The sequence below is a fragment of the Patagioenas fasciata genome, chromosome 2, assembly GCF_037038585.1.
Source record: "Patagioenas fasciata isolate bPatFas1 chromosome 2, bPatFas1.hap1, whole genome shotgun sequence".
NCBI classification, from domain to species: Eukaryota; Metazoa; Chordata; class Aves; order Columbiformes; family Columbidae; genus Patagioenas; species Patagioenas fasciata.
In genome coordinates, this window is record NC_092521.1 from 92140733 (window position 1) to 92163919 (window position 23187).

General features: G+C 44.6%; 1 protein-coding gene across 9 annotated transcripts in view; it reads left to right on the top strand.

Moving 5' to 3' along the window:
- Positions 1-18673, top strand: part of RREB1 (ras responsive element binding protein 1) — a 126524-nt gene extending 107851 nt beyond the window's left edge. For 8 of the 9 annotated variants that reach the window (XM_065830765.2, XM_071804552.1, XM_065830766.2 and 5 more), the window contains 2 exons: positions 11111-11857; positions 14807-18673. In XM_065830765.2, the coding sequence (XP_065686837.1) occupies positions 11111-11857; positions 14807-15327 (1268 nt within the window). In that variant the 3' untranslated portion in view covers positions 15328-18673. The remainder of the gene's footprint in view (positions 1-11110; positions 11858-14806) is intronic. The other variant, XM_071804554.1, reaches the window with a different exon arrangement.
- Positions 18674-23187: the final 4514 nt, after the last annotated feature.

Genomic DNA, 23187 nt, shown 5'->3' on the forward strand with positions numbered 1-23187 from the left:
TGCAAAGCTCACAAGTGGGGCACTGGGAATCTGGCATAGCTTGGATTTATACAGTGTTTAACACAGTACCTGCGTTTTGTTTGAACATGCTTGAACACTCACTTTTAATACTTTCTTTCTCTTGATGTCTTTATTGTTTAATTTACTCTTCTGTGTTCAACTGAGTTTGCCTTTCTTTTTTGTGTTTCTCTTCTGCTCTTGACTTTTTTCATTCTCAGAGCAGCAAGTAAGATGTGCCCTGCAGGTGGTGCAGTTAATTTTGCTCCTTTTATGGGATATGCATCAGACCAGGTTCAATATAAAATTCAAATAATGGTCTTTTTCTGGCCATTAGTTTGTTATAGATAACCTAAATCTCTTTGCCAAGAATCACTTGAGGATATTTTCAGAATGATGCTGCTAGATCTTATTTGGCCCGAGATTATTTTTTGTAGCAAGTGAGATTTAATGGCAGAGGAGGGGTTTTGGATTTGTTTTATTTTGCTGTTACAACAGGAATGAACTGGACAAGAAAAGATCTATGAACAAAATAAGGTGATAAATAAATAGAATACAGCTACACCTAGCCCGTGACCCTGAATGTTTCTTGTTGACTGGAGAACACAAGTCATAAGAAAAAAGGACTGGGGACATTTTTATTCTTTATTCTTAAGTCAAAGTGAAATTGTAGACATCTTTACTTTGCAACATTTATCTTTACCATACTGTGTGTTACCATAATATGTGATAATGTGTTTCCACTAGGACAACACAGGCAGGGGGTATCTTAATTAAGGAATGATCTTCTCCATGCTGTGATTATTTAGATGACCCTTTATATTGAAAAAGACAATGGCTGGCTTCCATGAAACGTCCAGCCTAGAGTAGTTCTGCTGTGCCGCAAATCAAATTTTACAGTCAGTTCTGAGTCAATATGTAGGCACAGATGTATTTTAATCCATGCCATGACCATTCTTAAGGAAAAAAATAAATCACATTGTGCTTAAACTAACTGTTTAGGTTACCTTCCAGTGAGTAAGTATATTTTATCAGAAGAGCAGTTGCCTTTAAAGGACAACACAGGAAGCAGAGAATACTGCTTTTGTGAATGATCTTTTTTGTCCCTTTAAAGGAGACATTTTTGGAAAGCAATCTGTTTTCCATTTGGGAATAGGACTATAACTTGGGGTGGGAGGATTGGAGTTTGTGAAGCAAGCAGGATTTTTGTGCAGGTTTTGAGACCTCCAACGAGGACATTTTGTGTGGAAAGAAGAATATTTTATCTGTTGTAAGTATTGGTCTGTATAACAAATATTTGGTTGATACAAAAGTTTTAAAGGCTGAAAATATGAGAAAATTGTGACCTGAGATGCAAGTTGAGTTTCAAGTAATTAATCCCCAGCTAATCCTGTCATTGCATGCTTGAAAAGAAATGTGGAAAGGAATTGGGCTATCATGAAGCAAAAGTATTTCTGCTCAACTTTGAAGTTCTGTTTTGTATTTGCATTGTGAATGAGGCCAAATAGAAGTGTAGAAAGTGCTGGTATTCGTAACCATGAATTTATGGTTGACTTAGCAGGCATCTAAAAAGAAAGAGTGACTTGAAAGCCTACCAAAAAGCAGTGCCTTGGTGCTTCTGAGAGGTGGTGTTGACACTGGGAGAAAATTAAGAGAAAGAAACAGCACCTGAGACGTCTGTGAGATGCAGGGAATCCCTTGTATGGGTTGAGATATTAATTAGAACAGAACCAACTTGTGGAAGATTAAAGTGAGAAACATACCCACAATGTTGTATCAAAGTGTGGGGAAGGATGCATGTGTGCGTATGTGTGAGGTGGAAGGTGTGACAAGAGCTGATCTCCTTTTACAAGTAACTGTCCTCACACTCTGTTTCTTCATCACGAACATGTCTTGCAGGAATACTTTTCTCAGTGCACTGCATGATCCTGGCTTTTCTTTCAACTCTTCCTGTGCTCAGTCCCTTCCCTTGTTCTAGTCATTTAAATGAATTACAGACATGAAAAACTTTCTCCTGTAGGGAAGTAATTGATTACTTATTCAACATATGGGGCTTGATTCCGCTGAAACCAATGGAAAGATGCCCCGTGGCTTTGATAGAATTTGTGTCAGATTCACACGGGTGACAGACATCTTAAGGGAAAGCCTGCTGTTGAGGAGCTTGCAGTCAGATGTTGCTCACCAAGCAGTGAAGGGGGGAGAGGGAAGTTTCTTATTGCACATTAAAAGGACTGATAGACATACTTTTTCCTTGCATCAGGCCAGAAGACTTTCCCCTGTCAAAAATGTGGTGTTGTCTTTTCTACCAAATCTGTCTGTTTGCACAAAGCTGGAGTTGCAGGATGCCTGCAGGGAAATGTGCTTATCCCCCAGAAGAGGATGCTGGATCTCGCAGTGGCACATGCAGTTTTCCCTGGCTGTTCAGAACAGCAGGCCCAAGTTGTGTTTGGTCAGACTGAACGCCACGGACGAGCAAAACGTAGGCACATGAGAAGTGTCCAGCCACTTTAGGGCAGTGGTACATGCAGCCAAGTCCTCATGTCTCCAATGGCAGCGGTAGGATGTGCTATTTAAGGTGAGCATGTGGGCCTGGCTTCCCACTTCCCACCGTCTGTTCCTCTTAGTGCTCTATCAGCATCCACAACTGTTGTGTGTTAGAGGGCACGTCCCTGCCTGCTCCCTTTTACTACCTGTTTATGGACCTGCTGTCTGCAAGTCTCTCCGGTTGCTTTGTGAACCTGCTGATGCTGTCTGCCTCCAGCCTCATCTGGCGTCAAGCTCCAGAAGTTCCCTACCTGCTGTGTAAGGAACTAATTTTTAATCTTTTTTTCAGCAGATCCCAGCTAGTTTCAGGGCAGTTTTGTGCACATGCTCTCAACTGTATTCACGATTTGCAAACATCAATTGTAACACCCCCTTCTCTCCTTCAAAATGAGAAGCCTGAGCCTTTCTGGTGTCTCTTTGCAGGGCAGCTGCCCTATCACTTGGATTTGGTTTGCTGTGTGCCATGTGCAACATGACCGTCTCCTTCCTGTGCAGTGGAGACCAGAAGTGCACACACCACCTGAAACAAGGACACATCAGGGCTTTGTGCATCAGTGGAGACCCTTGGTCTTACTCTCATTACCCTTCCTCATGGTACCCAGTGTTTCTTGGCTTTACTTTGGCTGATGCTGCAGGTCAAGCAGTGATCCTGGAGAGCTGTTAGTGATGGCTCCAAGACTTCCTGCTTGAATGTTTCTGCCAGTACCGCATTCAGCATCACATAGACATGTTTCAGATTATTTTTCTAGAGATGTTTTACCTTTATTCATCTGCATTGAAGCTCACTTGCCATTGTATTGTCCCCTTTCCTTGAGAGTTTAGCAGCAAGGGAGAATGATTATCAGATCACGTGAGGTTTTTTTTATAGGCAGGTGAGTGGCATTTAGTCAGAAGGGACAAACTGACACACAACCAAGGGTGAGTGCAATCACTCAGCATTTTTCTGTGCTGACCAAATGGTAGATGCAAGAAGGAAGCTCAGCAGATGGTGGTACATGTGCCTTGCCTGAAAAGTGTTTGCACAAGGGAGCTGTTGCTCTAAGGTGTTCACACCTTCAGGAGAGACAGGGTCACTTTGAGCTGGTTTCACCAGAGAGCTGTTGAAGTAACAAACTGAAAAAGCAGCAAGAAGTTGGCTCAGTTCATCAGGTTAGTTAAAATTCCGAGTGTGTTGTTACTGTCAACCTCAGGGTGGCTGCTCATCATATTGCACAGGAGTGTGCAAAGGATTTTCCTCTTGCATTTCCAGGCTCTGGTTTGTTTGGAAAAGTCTGCTGTCTTCCCAGCCTCTCTCATCTTCTACTACGTCAGTGATTCAAATGTAGTAATACAGGTCTCAGTACTAGTCTGGCATTAAAATCGGCCATGCTGGGGACATGTTACAACGTGAGTTGTTCTTGCCTATCATGAGGAGACAAAGTTGCCGTGTTCCCATGTTAGCAGCCTGTAGCTTCCCAGGGCTCTAGCACGGTATCGGTGTCGTATGGGCTCGTCCCGCCTGTGCAGACAACAGATGGCTGCAGCGTGAGAGGGGAAGACTCGTGTTATAACATGATCCCCCTGCAGAACAAAAGTCTCCGGAAAGGGCTCTGAAAGTGCTTGCCTCTGAGGTTCTTCAGGGCAGAATGAAACTAAAACGTCATACTTGGGTCTATTGAAAACTTTCTTTGTAGTCAGAGGGATCCAAACGCAGCTCAGCTGTTCACTGGGGTGAGGAGGCAAGCGTTCCTAAAGCTGCTCAGAGGAGCACTGACACAGCACGTAGGATGGGTAGGAGTGCGGTGGAACGTAGCTGTTGTTCTCAGCAGCCAGCACAGGGCTGGTCAGAGTGGTTCGACCTGCCCCCAGCAGACAGAGCCTTGGGCCACGGTTGGATAACACAAAGCACTGCTTGGCCGTACTGGCTCGACCTGTTCCCAACTGTTCATCCCCACAGCTGTAGGTGACCCAGCGGCCCAAAAAAATGAAAAGGGCAAGGGGAGGGACCAGCTGTCATGAGATCAGTTCCCGGATCTGGCGGGCGGTACGGCCCCACATTGATGCCGCTGAGGTGTGGAGTTGGCAGCATCTCCTGGGAGGCACTGGGGATAGATGCTGTTGAAATTGGCTTTGCTGTCAAATGCTTTGTGTCTTCAAATAGCAGCTTTAGGCAGCAAGGAAGGAGCCCAGATCCTATACTGTTATAGTTACCATTTGCACTTTATAGCTCAGCTTAGTGTTTATAACTGGCTTTGCCAAGTGGCATTTAATCACGGTCCAAAATCATAGAACAGCTTTGGATTTGTGGTCTCCTTCCATTGTCCAAGGAAAATGGATTTCAAAAGCAGTGGAAGTAAATTAACAACTTGAAACTGTGGCTTAGTTTAAAATGGGAGCATTTATCTTTTCATGCTGGTTTTAAAGGTGGGTGAGTAGCGTGGTTTGGGCTCTTGTGCGGAGCCTGTGCAAGGGCTGTACTTGGAAGTGGATAATCATCCAGATTTCACTGTACGCCAGAAGGAAAGGGAATGAAGGGAGATGCTTGGATGATGTTTTGTCAGCCATAAACGAAGTGAAGCTTTAGGATGAGGTGTAAGACAGGAAGTGCAATTCAATAGAGTGTCACTGGGAACAAGTTTATAGAGGGTTTCTTTTGGTTGTGTTTGAAACCAAAACAAAAAACAGGATGGTGGTTTTGAATAGGATTCAGAGACAAGGAGGACGTGTAAGTGATGGGGGCTTGTGTGTGTCCTTGCTGCACGGAGAAGAAGGGAATGGTCTGACTAAAGCATCTGAAGCAAACTGAGGACATCCCACGCAGCTTGCAGCAGTCAGACCCGGGGAGACCTGTACCCGCTCAGAGGCGTACAACAAAATTGTGGAGCAACTTCATGAGTCGCCTGCTTTCATCATGTTAAAGTTGCCTTTGTGTCCTTAGGGCTTTCTGAGTGCTCCCTTCTTGCAACAAAGTGAAGTTGATGGAGGGGAGATGTGGGATGGGAATGGGGTAAGGGATTATCTCTTACGTAATACAGAAAGAGACTTTGCTAAGGAAAGATCCCTTTCTTAAAGAGGCTAGCCCCTAATGTGAGAGGGTCGAACACAACTGCTCTGTGCCAACTAGACAAATATTGACAAAATAAGTATACTCAACAGTGAATTTTCTGATTAGCATTTGGCAGAATTCATCTTTGCTCTAGATATCTGCCGCTCTGTGATCCCTCCAGAAATCATGTGAGCCCTGGGTATACCAGGGGACTTTTGTTTTTTCCAAACTGTTCTGGCTATTTGTACCTCTGAACTACATTTATGGGCATTTCCTAGAGGACAAAGGGCTCGAAACTGCATTTTCAGTGTCAGGCAAAGTTCAACAGCCACTCCAGAACTGCAGCTCAGGATAAAGCTTGACACTGGGGGTTGGCCTGGGTGTTAGAGCTGTTGTTTGGAAGGTAATTACATCAAACTGCCTTTCTGCTAAAGGGTGGAATTCACCGTAAGCTTAAGATCTGGAATTTTTCCCCTCACCCCTTTGATGCACATTTACACTTGGTAGGTGCAGTCAGAGCTAGTCCTGGACACTTTTATTTGTGTCGGTGACTTCAGCTGCTCTCTTTAAAGTACTGGGGGGATCATACCTTGTGTCAAACACAAAAAGTGTTGGGTTTGTTGTTTGTTTTGTTTGGTTGGTTTTTTCCAGAATGGGTTTTCTCCTTTCCCCCCAGATATATTCAGCTCTGTTTATTTTAAATACTCCTTTTCTGTCTCAAATGCTGTCATTCCAAAAAGCATGCAGATATGACCCAACCTCTCTGAACTGCGGGCTTATTAAATATTTAACTTATATGTGTGCATGTGATGTAATGAAGGTGGCTAAATTTTAGTGTTTAGAGTGTTTACAGTAAAAATGGAAAAGATAACCCCCAGATTTTTGCAAGTTGACTGCGCAGGTTGGAAAGATGTTCTGCAGTTTGTGGGTGGAAGTAGCAGCAGCATTGTGCAAGTGGCTCCAAAAAAATCCCAAATTTACTGGACTGCTACCACCTAGTGGTGGCTGTGTCTATAGTAAAATGTAAGACTAGCTGGGGTTATTTCAGTTAATGTAGGGAAAATAGTAAATTTTTGTCTCATCTGACTGATAATGCCAACTGCTTGTACAATGTCCATTTCCAGTGCTCTGTCTGCTCCAGTTTTGAACATTATTTATGCAATGGGTTTTCTAACGCTCTTCTAGGGATGTCGGAAGTGTTTGGCAATAAACGCGTGCTTCAAAGGCACAAAATCGTTTCCCTTACAACACCCTGTTTTATCTAATAAGTCCTTAGTATCTCAGGCTCTACTTTCTGTTCCACTTTAATTCCAGAAAAAAAGAAAACCATGAAAATCCAGAATCAAAACAATGACCTCCCTACCTTGATCTGTATCTGCTCTTTTATGTGAAACTTTCCACAGGTGGGCTGTCTCTTGATAATTTGGTTTGTGTATGCAGAAAAGCAGTTTACTCCTCTTTTTATTCCTTTCTTGCCATATATAAAAGATTAAGTGGACTCTTCTGACTGGGCTGACTGAAAATTGAAACTTGAATTGTAAGGAGACTTCAGGAAAACAGTCTTTTCTTTCCATAGTTCGAAGGAAGAATGATTTTGGCTAGAACTATATAGTGGTTTCTTTCATGAAAGCGGAAAAGTTTTTGGATTCTCAGATGAAGTCCTTGAGGTTTTGCTTATGAATATGTGTCCTAAGAAGTTCATTTTTTCCCAGGAGCTGATGAGACAGCAGCTGATCTACCAGTGGTTGCTTCATGTTGCCTTCCTTCATCCATCCTTACCTCCCTTCTCATCTCCTCTCTCGCCCTTACCTTGCCCATGTTCTTTGACTCCAGTATCAGAAATTACATCATCAAATAGTGTCACCTTCTTCTCTTTGCTACGGAGAGGTGACACACATTCTTGTCCAGACAAGGTAACATATTCTGCTCCCACGGTTGCTGAGGAAGTGGCGGTGGGTAGGAGCCCTGGCAAGCAGACCTCTCTGCTCTTGTCTTCTTGACTAACCAAGTGTAAATATCCGTGGGATAACAAATGGACCAGAAAGCATTTTACAGCCTTGGTTAAGTGAAAGGTGAAAGATGGGAAAGGGGTGAAAGAAACAGCAGACCTTTGCTGTGCACCTTGCCTTCCTCACCACCTGGATGCAAGTGGCTGCTCTGCACCATACATCAGCAAAATTCTGGAAACAGGAATTACTCATCTGAGGGGAGTTCAGCCTCATTGGAGGGATGTTTGCCCAGATCTGAATGCTCAGTCAAAATCCTCTTCCTTATGTAAGACACAAGCCTGGTGTATGGCTGGTGAGGTTTTCTGTTGCTTCAGATTGGCATGTAAGCAGGGAAAAGCCAGTGGTGTAGGCCAACTCTAACCTCTGCTGGAGCGGACGGAGGGGCTGCCAGTGCGAGATCACCCTTTCAGCTGTCCCTTGCACAGCGGGATAAATCCCACACTGGACTGATGTGGCTGTCGTCACGATGGTCATGTTTCCCACACACCTTCACAGCCCCCCTGCTGCTCTTCCAGTTGGGCTGCAGCAGAGCCGGGCTGATTCTCACCCATCCCCAAACAGCTGGGGTTTGTGCAAAGCAGCTTGCTTCTTCACCAGTTGCGAAACCAACCCCGCAGGTTGGGGATAACCACAGAGCGGCTTAACTAGTTTCCTAAGGGGCCTGTGAAACTTCTTCTCAACAAAGTAGAGGGCAGATCAGGTTTGTGCAGGTGAGGAAGGGAACTCACCCCAGCATGTGCACCTGCGAGCATGTTCCTGGCTACATCCTTACCAGAGTTCTGAATGTGTTCATTCAGGGGTGGTGGGCCAGCTTTGGACGAGAAAATCTGTGTGCTCTCAGGGTCTGAGGTGGTCTTTGCCCTTGGTGAAGGTGTGGTGTTTAAGCTTTGCATTTGTTTTTCTTGGTGTTGACCTCATCTGTTTGCCAGTGCTAGTAAGGCAGTGTCACTTACCTGTGGACCACCTATCCCTTGGAGTGTATCTCTCATGCACAGGAAAATGTAATTACAGGCCAGCCACACAAGAACAGCATAACAGCTGGGAAGGGGCCCAGGGCACAGAGGAGAGAAAAAAGGAGATGGAAGCCAGATATGACTCATTAAAGGATGAGTATACTATAAGAAAGAAAAAAACATATATAGTTTTGGAAATACTGAAAGCAGAAGAAGAAAACATTAGGGAAAGATAGGGGAAGAGTGCAAAATCGTGCATGATATACAACATGTTGAACATAAAAGTTGTGACTTTCATATGTGAGTGGTTTAGATATTTTGGTTTTGGTCTTCTCTTAGTGCTACTGGTGTATATTCCCCCTCATTCACTTTGCTCCTGATATTTCATGTTGAAAAAACAACTTAATCTGTGTCCACTGTCTTCTGTTTGGTCAGCAAAAAATTACAAAACATTTCTCTTGGTACAATAAAAGAGGAGCTCCTTCCATCACTGTCTCGTGTGCTCTTCACTTCTCTCCATCCTAGCTGAGCTCAGATGGTTTCCTGCCCTGCTCCCTAATGAACCCCCTCTGTGCTGTGCTTGCAGTCTGTCTTTGGCCTGTCTAACCCATGTCATAGAATCATACAACACCAGGTCAGAAGGGACCACAAGGCCCAACTGTCTGGTCCCCTCAGGGCAGTATTTTCTGATGGGTGGCCCACACCACCAGGAGGTGCCCCCTACCTAAGCACCAACAATATGGATACAGCAGCCACTTTGGGTGCTTTCTGGTGGTGTTGCTTCATGGTATTTGTGCCTCAGAGCCACCTTGCCACTCCGATTTTGTCTCTTCATCCATCACCCACACATAGTCTTTGTGATGGCAGCAACCAAAGGCTGGTGGGGAGGAAATTCCTCTTCCCTCCTGCCGTTCGCCTGAAGGGAGCGGTGGTTACTGGGTCGCTTCAGTCCAACATAAATCCCTGCTCTGGTGACAAAGGCCACAAGTCACTGCGTGGACATGTGAATGTTGGGGCTGTGCAAGGGCTGGCGTGGGAGTGGGTGGCCAGGGAAGGACGAGGGCCATTTCAGCAGCAGGGAGTCACACTGGTTGCCATTAATCCTTTTTGACAGATCACTTCTCCCCCTTCCACCCCCACAAGAAAAGGTATATCAAGGATTATGCTCTTTTAAGTGATTGTTCACGATTACTGGAAATGCTGCTCAGCCTTTACATTTGTTTAATGACCATTTGTTATCATTTGTGCGAGGAGATGTGGTCAGTGCAATTCATATTGCATATGAGTGCCTGAGAGCTATCTTATCTTCTGTCATTACTTCTTGGTTATGAGAAAAGCCTGTAGTAGGAAATGTAGGCAATTTGAAGACAAGCACATGTTGTACTATGTCAAATGGGGAGCTTGAACCACGCTACTAGAGTTTCTAAATCCCTGTAGTTCCTCGGCAGCTATCAGGCTTGCGGATGAATGTGAAATGCCTGTTAGGTTGTGCACTTCCTTGGCTGCGTGCTGGCAACAAGAAGGGCGGGGGGGAAGGACTTAAAGCGAGGAAAGTTTCAACTTTCAGAAAGCACAACTTCCTAAGTTTGTGTCCTGGAATGGTTGCTGGAAAGTGGCACTGGGGTTGCCGTTACATCCCGTGCATCATCTTCAGCTTTGGCTTCCAGATCTAGTCCAGCTTATTTCCTATTTATACATACAACTCGGAAGGGGTACGGCTCCAGCCTTTTATTCTCCTTAAGAGCCTTATGTGTTTTATTCTTTTGACACATTTCTGTTCAAAAATGTTAATGCTACAAACTGGTAAGGAAGCAGAGGAGGTCATTAAGGTGGATGTCTTAGATGAGTTTTGCCTTCTTGTTGGGGGAAACTGTGAAACAATTAAGATTGCTGCCTATGGCTGCATCTTGGCTTTTATGTTTTGATTCCAGGTGGTATCAATTTAACAGAGTGGGTGTCAAAGACCCACACGTGAACAAACTTTTGCAGCTTTTGCTGATGTGATGTATACCCAACTTTTTAAACTGATCTCTCTGTTATTGCCTGTGCTAACCTTTAACATTTAATTGTACCAGTTGGTTGCATAAAGCCTTTACATTCCCTTTGGAAAGCATTTCCCACTACTTACAGTTTGTAAGTTAGTTGGATAAATATGTGGTTGTATATTATTTCCGTCTTTATACGAATTTCGCACATGAAATGTTCTAAAACATCAGTGTATCTCTGGTATGGTATATTTGTAACAGTAGTGATCTCAACCCTTCTTTGATGTCTCAGCATTTTACATTCTTTGGTAAAAGTGATTATATTAAAAGTGACTTCAAGAAACTGCCAAGAAAGTGAATGTATTTTGGAAAAGCAAGCATTTTGTTACAGATTTTTGATCATCTTTTTGATAGGGTTACAAGGTGTTTTGATCTCTTTCCAGCTGTAAGTTACTGGCATGGGTCACAGATAAGAGAAACAGATGTTGGGACACTTGATCAGAAGCGAAGCTCATGGGTGTGTGTGCGGCCTCCCCGCTGGCAGTTGTGAGTTAGCAGAGAGCATCCCGCTGAAAGTTTCTCTCTGTTTGCTTGCAGACAGCCAGTCTGATGCGGAGACACCAGCTACAGGAAACGAAGTCTTGGACCTGACCTCCTGCGAGAAGGAACAGCCAGAGGAAAAAACAGAGCGACCAGAAGGCGAGTGTGGACCCAACGAGGAACAAAAGGCTGACTCCCCTCTGGCAGAAGAGGACGGCGAAGAAAAAGCGGATGGATATGAAGAGGGCCCTGAGGAAGATTCTGTAAGTAACAAAAGTCTTGACCTCAATTTTGCCAGCAAATTAATGGACTTCAAGCTGGCAGAGAGTGACCAGAGTGCAGGCAGCAGTTCTCAGACTGAAAGGAAACATGCCTGTGACATTTGTGGCAAAACCTTCAAGTTTGCTGGCACTCTTAGCCGTCACAAAAAGGCCCACACTCGTGAGGACAGAAAGGATGAAAGGAGCAGTGAGGATGAAAGCAAAAGCATTCAGGATGATGCAGGAGCTCCCTCGATGCAGGACTCTGGTCTTGAGCAGGAAGAGTCTCCGATGGACTTGAAGGTAGTGGAGTCTCCTGTGGACTATGAGGCAACAGGAAAGGAGAATGAAGAGAGCGAAAGCATCTCTGAGGGGGAAGGCACAGAGAGAAAGTCCACTGAGAAGAGCAGTGATGACAAAAAACCAAAGACTGATGGGGCTAAGAGTACTGCAAAAGCAGACAAAAGAAAGAAAGTCTGTGCTGTGTGCAACAAGCGTTTCTGGTCTCTGCAGGATCTGACGCGACATATGCGGTCTCATACAGGTAAGAGAAGACTCAAGGGCAGAACAGCTGACGAGCAGGTCTGCCGCCACGCTGAGGCATCTGTTCTGTAGGTGCACGATTGCTGGTAGCACTTGAGGTTGGAGATACTGCTTTTAGTCCTACGGGTTTCTGCAAGGTGTGTTCTTTGCCCCAATCCCCATGCTGCATACAAAGCCTATCGAGGGAGCGAGAATTGTCAGCACTGTCTTATCTTCAGTTCTCAAAGTGTTTTTCCCCATGCTTGTTTGCAGAGTTTAGAGGTGAGGGCAGCATGGGGATCTCTGGGCGGTTGTTCTGCCCAGCTTCTGACTCCCTTCTTGTCATAGGCATGTGGCTCTACCTCTTCCTGGTATTTTGATGAGTGGTGGAGAAATCTGGCGTTGTATGATAAGACTTCATCTCTGGGTGGAAGTTTAGAGAGAGAGAGTCTGGTTTTGTCTGATTATCCAAGTCTGGTGTGGGTAACGTGCTGGTGATGTGCATGATGGCCAGGGGAGGTGGAACACAGGTAGTAAAACGCTTGTCCAATGACTTGACTCAGCAGTTAAAATATGTGGGATCACTTTATGCGATACGCAGTTTGCAGCAGCACCATGCAAAGGAGATAAAAGGCATGAGCCAGCTTAAAGACGAATTAATCATTCATCCTTATTAATGATGCGTTTTACCTGTCAGCGAGCTGCTCTGACATGGGAAGACTAATGCAGTTTGACATTTTGTATCTTTTGAAGGTGCTTTCTGCTGAAGACAAAACCTTTGTGATTAACAAAATATTTGTGCTGTAATTGAGGGTGATGTTTACTGAACTATGGCAAAGACAAGTGCCTTTATTAACATTTTACCCTTTTGAATCATAAATATTGATCTTTTGAGTACAAAACTGACCCTTTTTCTTCTGGCATTGAGTCACAAGTAAAACGGGTTGAATCCTATTCTTGTGCCTATTTTCATACTAAATTAGGATGTTTTAGAAAGATGCTAATATCTAAAGTACTAAGCTTTAGCCCCAAATGATACACTGCTGTGTGTGCCCTGGAGATTCCCATACCATCTGTTTTAGCTGTTTTCATTGCATGCTGAGCTATGCAGACCTTGTCAGTACTTTTTTTTCCCCATTTGTTTCTCTGGCACTGGAGGATGTTCTAATAGAGAGTAGGTGTTGAATAGGAACCTGGGTCAGTGCTTTTTTCAAATTTAATAAACTTAAGCACCTCCTATCCTTACTGTTAAACCAGAGCATTTTCAACCGAAGATTTTGCCTCAATATTTTGGGTTGACTCTCCTCCTCTTCCTCCTCCTTCTTCTTCCCTTCACAGTTGTTCAGCTACATTGACAAAATACTGCCAGGTTGTAACATTACTTCTACTTTGTTTTTAATGTATGGGTTTTTATTTTGAAGATAGCTGTAAGGTTTTGTAATTTCTTTATTCAGAAGAGGAACGTTTGGGAGACACTGAAGTGTGCAAGAAACCTCTGCCTGCCTACTGAACGGCAATCGGGCTGGAAATGTTGCGTTCTCCCAGGGCAGGCTGCTTCCCAGCAAGCAGTTGTGGGGTGCTCTGGTGCCATCTGCCCGGGCCCAGGGTGAGCCCCATGGCACTGCATCAGCCACAGCCAAGTGGTCGATGGGCAAAGGCTGTCAGCCAAAAATGTTCCTAGGGAGCAGTGCCCTCCTTTGAGAGCAGGTGCCCGAAGAGACCACTGGAGAGAAACATTTCTAAGCAGCATCACGCTTCCCAGGGACAGCAGGAGCTACTTGCACATTTCACCCAGTGACCTCGAGTTTGTAACTGGTTTTCTTTCAATGTTCCCAAGCATTATTATAAGTGAATGAGCTGCAAGTGTCTCGTTCTGTGTGCTCGTTGGCACAAGATGGTCTTCTTGATGGAATTGCAGCACTGAAAAATCTGAAAGAGAGAATGAAGTGGTCAGGGTGGGACCTTCAGTTCTTCAGGGCATATAGCACCTTGGGGCACTGTGCTTGGTTGGGCCTTGGGGGGAATTTTATCTGTGGGGCTGTAGTTGCTTTGTTTTGTGATGAGCTTATGCTTAGGAAAGTATTCAAGCAACTTCAGGTGCAATTTCAGGTGCAAAAAGCAGCTCTGAGATTGAAGCAGACTAGCTGTTGATTACAGCAGAGGATGCCCGCAGCTGCTCTGTGGCTTAAGGTTGCAAAATAAAAGGAAGAATTTTGTCCTCCAAGTAGCATTTCTAGAGTGGGTAAGAAGAGGTTTTTCAGGGCTTTCACATGTCACTCCTGTGCTAAAGCACTGGTGGGCTGAGGAACACCAGCAGCTCTGTAAGTAACATCCCTGGGCAGGCATTTTTCACTCAGTCAGTGAACTGATCACCTCTAACAGACACTTCCCATGTCCCATGAATGCCTGGCAGGTCTTGGTCCTTGAGCTGCTCTGTGTCCAGTTTGAAACACGGTGATACTGTCTTCAGCTTCACAGAAAGAGATGGGGCTGTTGTGGTGAGAGCAGTTCCTGACAGCTTCTCTTCGACTTCGGGGTCTAACTTGTGCATTTCATGCTTGACCATTGGTCAGCATGTAAGAGAGAGGGAGATGTTTCCTCATGTGCTGTTTGGTTTAGTTTTTAAGCTCTGTTGACCACAGGTACCAGGGCAGTATCCTCCGTCTTCTATCACAAGGCCCAGCCTGTAGCAGGGACCCCAACGGTGGGCATGATTTCACAAAGGCTTTTTGAGCTCCAGAGGACAACTGAAAACTTGTTCCAGAAAAGTTGTTGACCAAATTAGACAGGATGCTGAGGAGCACTTGGGGCTTTACTGTCTTCCTCCCTCCTTAGCGCAGGGCCATACCGAGCTTGTAGAAATCTCAGGGCACTTAGTTTTGGTTTTTCGTTTGTGCCCCAAGCTGCTTGAAATAAGAGGGAGGTGTGTTTGTGATCTTACGGCTGACTTTGTGTTTTAATTCTCTTCTAGGTGAGAGACCATACAAGTGTCAAACCTGTGAGCGCACCTTCACTCTGAAACACAGCCTGGTTCGTCACCAGCGCATACACCAGAAAGTCAAAAATGCCCAAAACCACGGGAAAGAGAGTGACAAGGAGGAGACCCAGTCGAGGTGTGGAGAAGACAGCGAGAACGAGTCCAGCCACAGCGGCACCAACCCCATCTCAGAAAACGAGTGCGACTCCGCAGGGGGTGTCGGCAGCCACGCATCGCTCACGGGAAGCCGAAAGGAGTCCCTGGCTGGCACGGCCAAGGACTCTCCTTGCAGAGAGGAGAGGCCGAGCGGGCAAGGAGCTGGCACCTGCCTCGGGGAGCCCACCAAGAGTGCACAGAAACAGACAGCAAAAGAGCAGGAACCTCGAGGTAGCTCCGAGCACGAGAGGCCCTCAGGTTTCATTCAAGACTTGCTGGAGATGCACAACAAAACGTCTCCCATGAATCACATCCTTGCCTCTGCAGACAGCGCACCCCAGCTCTTGGGGGTGGAATGACTTTGCTAGGGAGGTTGGACCCGGCCCAGCATGCAAACTGAAGCCAGCAGAGTTAGGTTTCTGGAGTCTTTGTTGTTTTGGAAGAGCAACCTACAGCTGTGGGGAGAGTATGGCAGACTGGACGCGGTGCCATATGCCTTTCAGTATAATAATGCAAGAGACTACAGTATATACTGATTTGAGTGCCTTACTACTTTATTAGATCTTTTGGTATCATAGATTTTTTTTTTCAAAAATGATTTTTTTTTAAATATTTTAATGAATTATTTGGAGAGGACCTTTTTCATTTAAGCATTAATGTTACCTTTTGTATTGGTGTGCGTGAGCTTGTTCTTGTATATCTGTGATAGTCGCTGTGTTTGTTCTCTGAGCTGGAAATGGGGGCAGTGGGGTGGGAGGCCCTTGGATACCACAGCCAATAACTGGAAGAAAAATTATGTGAATTTCATATGAAATAGTCAGAGGAAATGCAGAGGAGATGTTGATTTATTGTTTTTTTTTTTCTCAGTAGATGTTCTTGCCTTTGCCACATGGTGGAGCATTAAGCCTGTTCCAGGCCTGAACAACGTGGCAATTGAAGGTGTTCAAAGTGGTTCAAGCCAAAAGCAGGAAACACAACAAATTTCAACCTCACGCTTGTTTCCACTTTTCAGCATTAGAAATGGTCTTCTGAATCCTAGGGGGTTTTCTGGCCGTCGTGGACTGAGCGTGTATTACAGAGAAGAGTTACATAGCAACGTAACCTATGGAAATTATGCACCTGCTGTTATATATGTTTGATTTGCTTCAGTATATTATTATTATTATTTTATTATTATTTTATAAATCCATCAGTTCGCTTGTCTCTGCCATCAGCAGAAACCAATGGGCAATATTTGCCCACGCAGATGTATAACGCCGCTTGGATCCCCTCTCGAAATAGGGGTTTTTTTTTTGACTTAACGCTTTTACCAGCTCCTCTTCTTATGTTGCAGCTCTTCTACTGTACTTTCAATGAAACCCTTCCTCCGACCCGAGAGTCGAGTGGAGGCCAGCGAGGTATCACCATCATCATCATCATCATCGCACCCCTACAGGGGATCATCTCACTCGCGGTGGGGCGCGTGTGTGTTTGGGGGGAAGAAGTGTGTGAGAATGGGGGGGCTGTGTGGCGCCCCTCCAGGTGCATCGGGAAGGCACCGCGAGTGCGAGATGAATCTTGTTGCAGTCACGTGGGTGACAGTTTGTGTTACTTAAAGAGCAAAAGTCCTTCCGTCTTCCAGTCGAAAGCGAGCAGGAGAGAAATGCGAGCCTTACCGTCATCTTGCTACTGTCATGTTCTAGAGCAAGAAAATACTACTGGTAATAGAACTACAGCTATAAGACGTGTTAAAAATAAATAAAATAAATTTTAAAAAAATAAATTCTTCCTGAGATTTTGGGGTTGATGCTTGAAGACTTGAGGTGTGTGTCTAAATTTCATATCAATAATTTAACCCCTTTAATGCTGGCAGCTGGAATTTCTCCCTATGGCTCCTGTTGCCGGCAACAGGCGACACTCCGGCCACCAATATTGAAGGGGTTAAGCGAAATGTATCCTACTGTAGCTGCGCATTTTTCGGAGTGCCCAGCGGGTTGTTTTTCTTTTTGTTGTTCTCGTTGTTGTTGTCGTCCTCGTTGTTGTTTGTCGTTGTTGTCGTTGATTTAATTGTCCTTCAGTCATGACCTCTGGGACAGACAGAGCCATACGAGCATTGCCGGAGCCTCACTGTGCTAATTCCACCACTGCAGCCCCCGGCCCAGCCCAGCCGCACTGTGACCCCCATCCCGTCCCCTCCCCGCCCCTCTCCGCAAAATCGCTTTTCCTGCTCTCACCAGACATGGAGGAAGTGGGCCTCGGACCCAGCCTATATTATATAATATATATATATCTATATATGTCTATATCTATATTAAAAAAAAAAAAAAATCTCCGAAAATTTCTGGAGACTGAAATCTCACTGTCCGGAATTCAAAGGAAGAGAGACGTTCTCAAGTAATATTTCTTGCGAATAGACTAAGAAAAAATGGTTGAGGTATATGTGATTTCTATTTTTTGTTGTTGGTGGTTTTCTGTTGTTTCATTTGTTGTTTTTTGTTTTTTTTAAATAGGGATGTTTGAACCAGTTCAGAAACAAAGCTAATGCCAGATGTAGATAAATAATCACAACCAATGATTCGTTTGAAACTCTACCCAGGTGCATTCTACTTAATTAAAACCAGTTCACGCATCCCTTAAATTGTTATTACTATTATAATTATAATTATTATAATAATTATTATTATTTGGGGTATTTTTTGGTTTTTGTCTTTTTTTTGTTTTGATTTTGGGTTTATGTTTTTGCAACTCTCCACACTAAAACGCGCAATACTGTGGGGGAGAAGCCATTACTAAACTATATGCTGCAGAACGATGTAGCAAGTAATTAATTCCCAGCAGCCTGCCGGGACATCTGCTAGCAATAATCACTATTGATTTAAAGCTTTATTTAGCCTTTATCTATATCCTAGTAGAGTATAAGATCTTGCCACATTTTATTGACATTTTTATTAGTTGAGTTTGACTGAGAACCATTGCTGTTGTTGGGTTTTTTTTTGTTTCCCCTCCTCCCCCAATATTAAACTGTGAAATTTATAATGTGTTTAAACTATGAGTGAATCTTAGGCTTTAGTTTGCATGTTCAGCTAATTTGTCTCTATACGATTTTTTGTTTGAATCTTTTTATTATTTGTTTTTTCCTCTCTCAGGGCTTTTACAAAAAAACAAAACAAAAGAAAAAAACACAAAACAAAAGCAAAAAAAAAAAAAAAATCTTCTGAAATTCTTTTGCCTGAGTTGCAATGGACTTAACGTTGAGATAATTCAATCACTACATTGAGCACTTGACTGTGAAAGCGAAACAAAATAAAGGAAAAAGGAAAACAAAAGAGAGAACCTTGTTTGAGGCTGTTGTGAAATATCTCTTGGGCGCTATGTGACAGTCTGATTCCATTTTCAGAATGATTCGTCATCTTCTCTCTCCTCTCTGTGTGTCTCCTTCCTCTCCTCTCTCTCTCCACGAAGGAAGTTTAATCCTAGTGATTTCATCCCATGCAGGAAACAGTAATAAATGTGTAGAATTCATATTTTTCTAAAGGGAACTTAAACTGCTGCTACGAATTGTGTACAAGACTGGTTTATGCCACATGAACAGAGAATCACACATTTGTTTTGGTACTTTTATTCCTCTTTTTATTCAGTTGTACAGTACTTCCAAATTCAAAATAAAAAGTAAAAGTTGTTCTGTATCAAACCATCTAAGCAATAAAATGTTATATTTAAAAATTATAGGTTACGCAATGGACATGGCTCTTCTTGTGGGTTTGTTGTAACTTGTTTCCAGACACATCTACCAGAAGATGATGTAGAAGCCAGAGCTTATCTCTGTAAGTGGCATCGCTGTTTCTCTTCCTTCAGAGGGATGGAGTTTGAATCGGAGATCATTGCAGCACTTGGAAAATTTGTGTTCATTTTGACCACTGTTTTCTGGTAGTCAAACCAGTGACCACAGTCAAACCACTGAGTGCCATTTTCTGGTAGTCAAGCCCCTTTGAAATGGTGCTTTTCTCTCAGTGCTGTTCCTTAAGGTAGTGACTACAGGCACCAGGACGGTCCTTTGGTGCTGATTTTCCTGCACAGGCGCTGGGGTCAGGGTTCTCTGTCCTTTTTTTAAGTAACTGTAGCCTCGTGATCACGTATATGAGCGTCCTTCTGGCACATTATGGTCATTAACAGTATATCAGTCATTTTCTATATAAATGAAGTAGGTTTCTGCCACCATAGTTTTCTTGCATAAACGTGTGTGGCTGTGAAACCTTCAGGATGTGTTTGAAAGCCATGTGCATATGTCCAAAAAACAAAAAAAGACAAGCCAGAAATCCTTTGTTACAGCTTGTTGTAGCCACCTTAGCTGCATTTTATATGCTTTCCTATAAATAAAACACGTTTTACGGGATGGTGAGCCAAAGGATCATCTGAGTACGTATCCAGTTCTGGAGGCCGGGGAACCGCAGCGAAGCTGAGCATCTGCATCTTCCTATGTCCTGGTGGGATGGTTCCTTCTGGTAGAGAAGTGGACCAGGTTCAGAATCTGAGAGACATGGCCTGGGGGTAAAGTGCTGCTGCTTTCCTCCCTCCAGCTTCCCGCACCTTCGGGACCCAGGTTAAAACTCTTCACAGCACACATGCTCTGGTTAGGACCTGGTGTCATTGGGTTGTTTAACTGGGATATCTCTAACTGCTGGACTGTGGAAAAGTGGTCCATGCTGGCATTTCCCACAGCTTGGGTACCCAAGCAGCCAACATCAGGAAGGAGAGTGAGTAAGACCTGAACAATGCCCAGTATCTTCTGGTGACATGAGTCAATTGAGCCCTCCAGCCTCAGAGCTGTGTAAAGTGTTTTTCCTCTCTAGCCCTTCCCTTGGCAGTAATTGTGGTCACCTGTGCAGGGGAGAGGTTGGCAGCACCTGTGCTGCCACAGCAAAATGGCAATGAGGAAGATTATGGGGTTTGCTCTGCAATCTGTTTAAATAAGTACCGTGTTACTGTGGTCACCCCTGCATTTTGGATCTGAGGTGTGCTCTGGAGTTCCTGGGTTTGGCCTCCAGCCCCATACTGGAGTCGCTCTCATTGCTCCATGTCCTTGCGTGCACACACAGAGAACAGAGGAAACAGATGTCCAGGAGTGTATTGTTGTTGCTGTCTGGAAACAGGTGACCACTGATAACTGCAGATTTGCTGGAGACCTCATGGGGCTACAGCTTCCTCACAAGGCAGGAGGAGGGGCAGGTGCTGAACTCTTCAGTGACCAATGACAGAACCTGAGGGAATGTCAGTCAGATGTGCCAGGGGAGGTTTAGGATGGACATGAGGAAAAGGTTCTTCCCCCAGAGGGTGGTGGAGCACTGGAACAGGCTCCCCAGGGAGGTGTCACGGCCCCAAGCCTGACAGCTTTCAAGAAAAGACTGGACAAGCCCTCAGACACATGGTGTGAACTGTGGGGTTGTCCTGTGCAGGGACAGGAGTTGGACTCCATGATCCTTGTGGGTCCCTTCCAGCTCAGGACATTCTATGATTCTAAGAGATGACCAGAGGGGTGGCAAGGCAGAGAAGTGCTCTTGGATAGAATAATTCGGTGTTCTAGGATGTCTCACCAGCTGCACCTGTCCCAGGTGCAAAGGCTGGAAGAGCATCCCTGTGTGCTGCCAGGGCTCCTCAGTGGTTTCACCTGGGCAGTGAGGCCTGTTCAAAGCAAGGGGTGGGGTGAAGGACAAGATGTAGACAAGGAGACCAGAGTTGCTGAAGCAGCAGTTTTGTGTTGTGTAAAGATATTCATGAAACGTTTTTCCAGTAAGATCTCATTTTTTCCCCCCAAATAAGTGTATTAGCACCTGGGATAAAGACTGGTGAGGCAGAAGGAAGCTGTCTGCTCAAAGACGGCAGTGGAGACACTGACCGATGGCAGGTCCCTGCACAGAATGGGATGCCTAACAGGAACCTCTACCTTGCTGTCGCTGGCTGCGTGTGTCACTTCAGGTAAGTGATGTGTAATTTGCGTATGTGTCACTGAGTTAATGGGGTGCCTGACAGAAGAAAAAGCTGGTTGAACTCTCTAGGGAAATTTAAACCTTCAAAATATTCCTAGGGAAGGGGCCAAGATGCCTTTACTTCAGGATGCATCTGAATTCCACCTGTAGAGCTGAAACTAAGCAAAGGTGGAGTGTATAAGGATTGCTGTGGCTTTCAAAAATACTCTAGTGTTGCCTCCTGCTTCCAGTTCTTTCTCAGTTCCCCTCTCAGCATTAAAAAAAATCAAAGGAAGCAGGAGTTTTTCACGTTAAATACCAGCAAGTGGGAAGACTTCTCTGGCTCACTGAACCTCATTGCGTAATGCAGTAGAAAACCTTGTGGCAATCCTGTGAGTAGTAGGAACTGAAAATAGCCTTTTCCTTCGCTGTGCTTGTTTATTTCTCCTGTGCCAGATTTGTCTCTCATTTGGCAGGGAAAACTGCCAGCAGTCTGCGAGGAAACTCTGGACGATGGGCGTTCGGAATACGCTGTTGTGAAATCATTTTAACTTCTCTAGGGCCTTTCAGCTGAGGCTTGAGAAGCAGTTTATGAACATCGGTTAATAGGAGGCCGTAAGGCAGAGAGCAGTTTGCTGGAGAAAAGGCTTTTCATCGTGAAAGGCCTGATCCATTTTCATAATCTCGGAGGCAGAGGTTAACGCGGCAAAGGCCAGCTCTGCTGTGCGCTGACTTTCTGACAGTAATTTTTAGCCTGTAGCTGCACCTGGAGAACAGCCGTGCCACTCGTAAAAATGTGTGAAGGTTAGGACAGAATGTCAGACGGGGGGTGGGGGGCTCTACTATAACACACGATCTGAGCAGCTGTGGTATGAGGACAGCAAAACAGGCCTGTTCGCAGCGAGTCTGCAAATAAATGGTCCTGCATGAGTGTGTGTGTGCACATAGGACTAGCTGCCCCTGCCCTCAGAGAAGGAGCGGGTGCAGGAACAATTTCAGTTACATTTGGATAACTAAAGCAATCAAAACGTTATTTCCCATCTCCTGTTACGTGATTGTACACAGAATTACAACAGCAGAGATTTGCACCAATATTTATATGACATGTTAAATGAGCAACATCTGACTCTTCATCTGCACCCAAAATAAATATTTGTATTTTATTTTAGGGTGGTGGCAGTGCTAGATGCGAGATGCAGGCTTGCTTTGATCAATCAATGTTTCTCCCAGGCATTTGCAACGCAAGCTTTACCGTGTGACATGTGCTTAGGAATGGTAAAGTGACTGGGTAAAATCTGGCTGTAAACAAAGAAGAAAGTAAACCCACTCATTGCTGTTTTCCTCTATTTCTATTGAAGTGTAGCCCTACTTGATGCACCGGGCTCCCCGGTAGCAGCTGGGGAGGAGGTAGAACGTGGGAGGACACATGCTATCTCATGCTGCTGAGTGGAATACAATACTTGTACATTTGCTCACTTTGCCAGTAAATCCTTTTTTGATGGCATAGAACCACGGAATAGTTCACATTGAGAGGGACCTTCGAAGGTCATCTAGTCCAAGCCCCTGCCTTCAGGATGCTTATATGACCAAAACTTTACAGGCCTTAAGGTTACATATGTCAGGTCTGTTATACTCCGCAGCGGGAGAAAATCAAAGTATCGAGCTGTCTGCATACATGCAGCAAGTCTGCACCACAACACAGCTAGTTTAATTTTTGATCTTCTGTCTAGATCATTATCTGCCACTATCTTTCTGAGTTGAAACCACAGAGGCCTTCTAGCACAGATAGCTGAAACCCAGAATCAGCACTGAGCTGGATGGAAGAGCTTGCCAGGGTTTGCAGGTAAGGGAGAGGAAGGGATCTGGAGAACTGAGCAACCTGTGCACCTCACAGGTAACATGTTATTGGCACAGGGTGCAGAGCCACATGCCTCTCTTAACTCATTTGGTTATTACTTTTCAGTGAGCGCCCCTCCTGTAAACAGTTTTGATGATTTTTCTGAACCAAAGTATTCTCTTTAGCACTGTAAAACATCCACTTAAAACTGAAAGCACTTAATTTGAACAACACTTTTAGCTAAAAGTGATAGCAGCTCCTCACAGGGTTCCTTGTGCCTGTGTTTTACTGAACTGCAGCTGTGGGATGTTTTGCAGTTTGACAACAGAGTCTTGGTGGCCTGTGCTTATTACCGCTGCCATCAATCAGTGACATCTGTTTGGGGGTAATTCTACAAATTCCACAAAATGGTGACGATGAGGTGATGCCCCTTGGGGCTT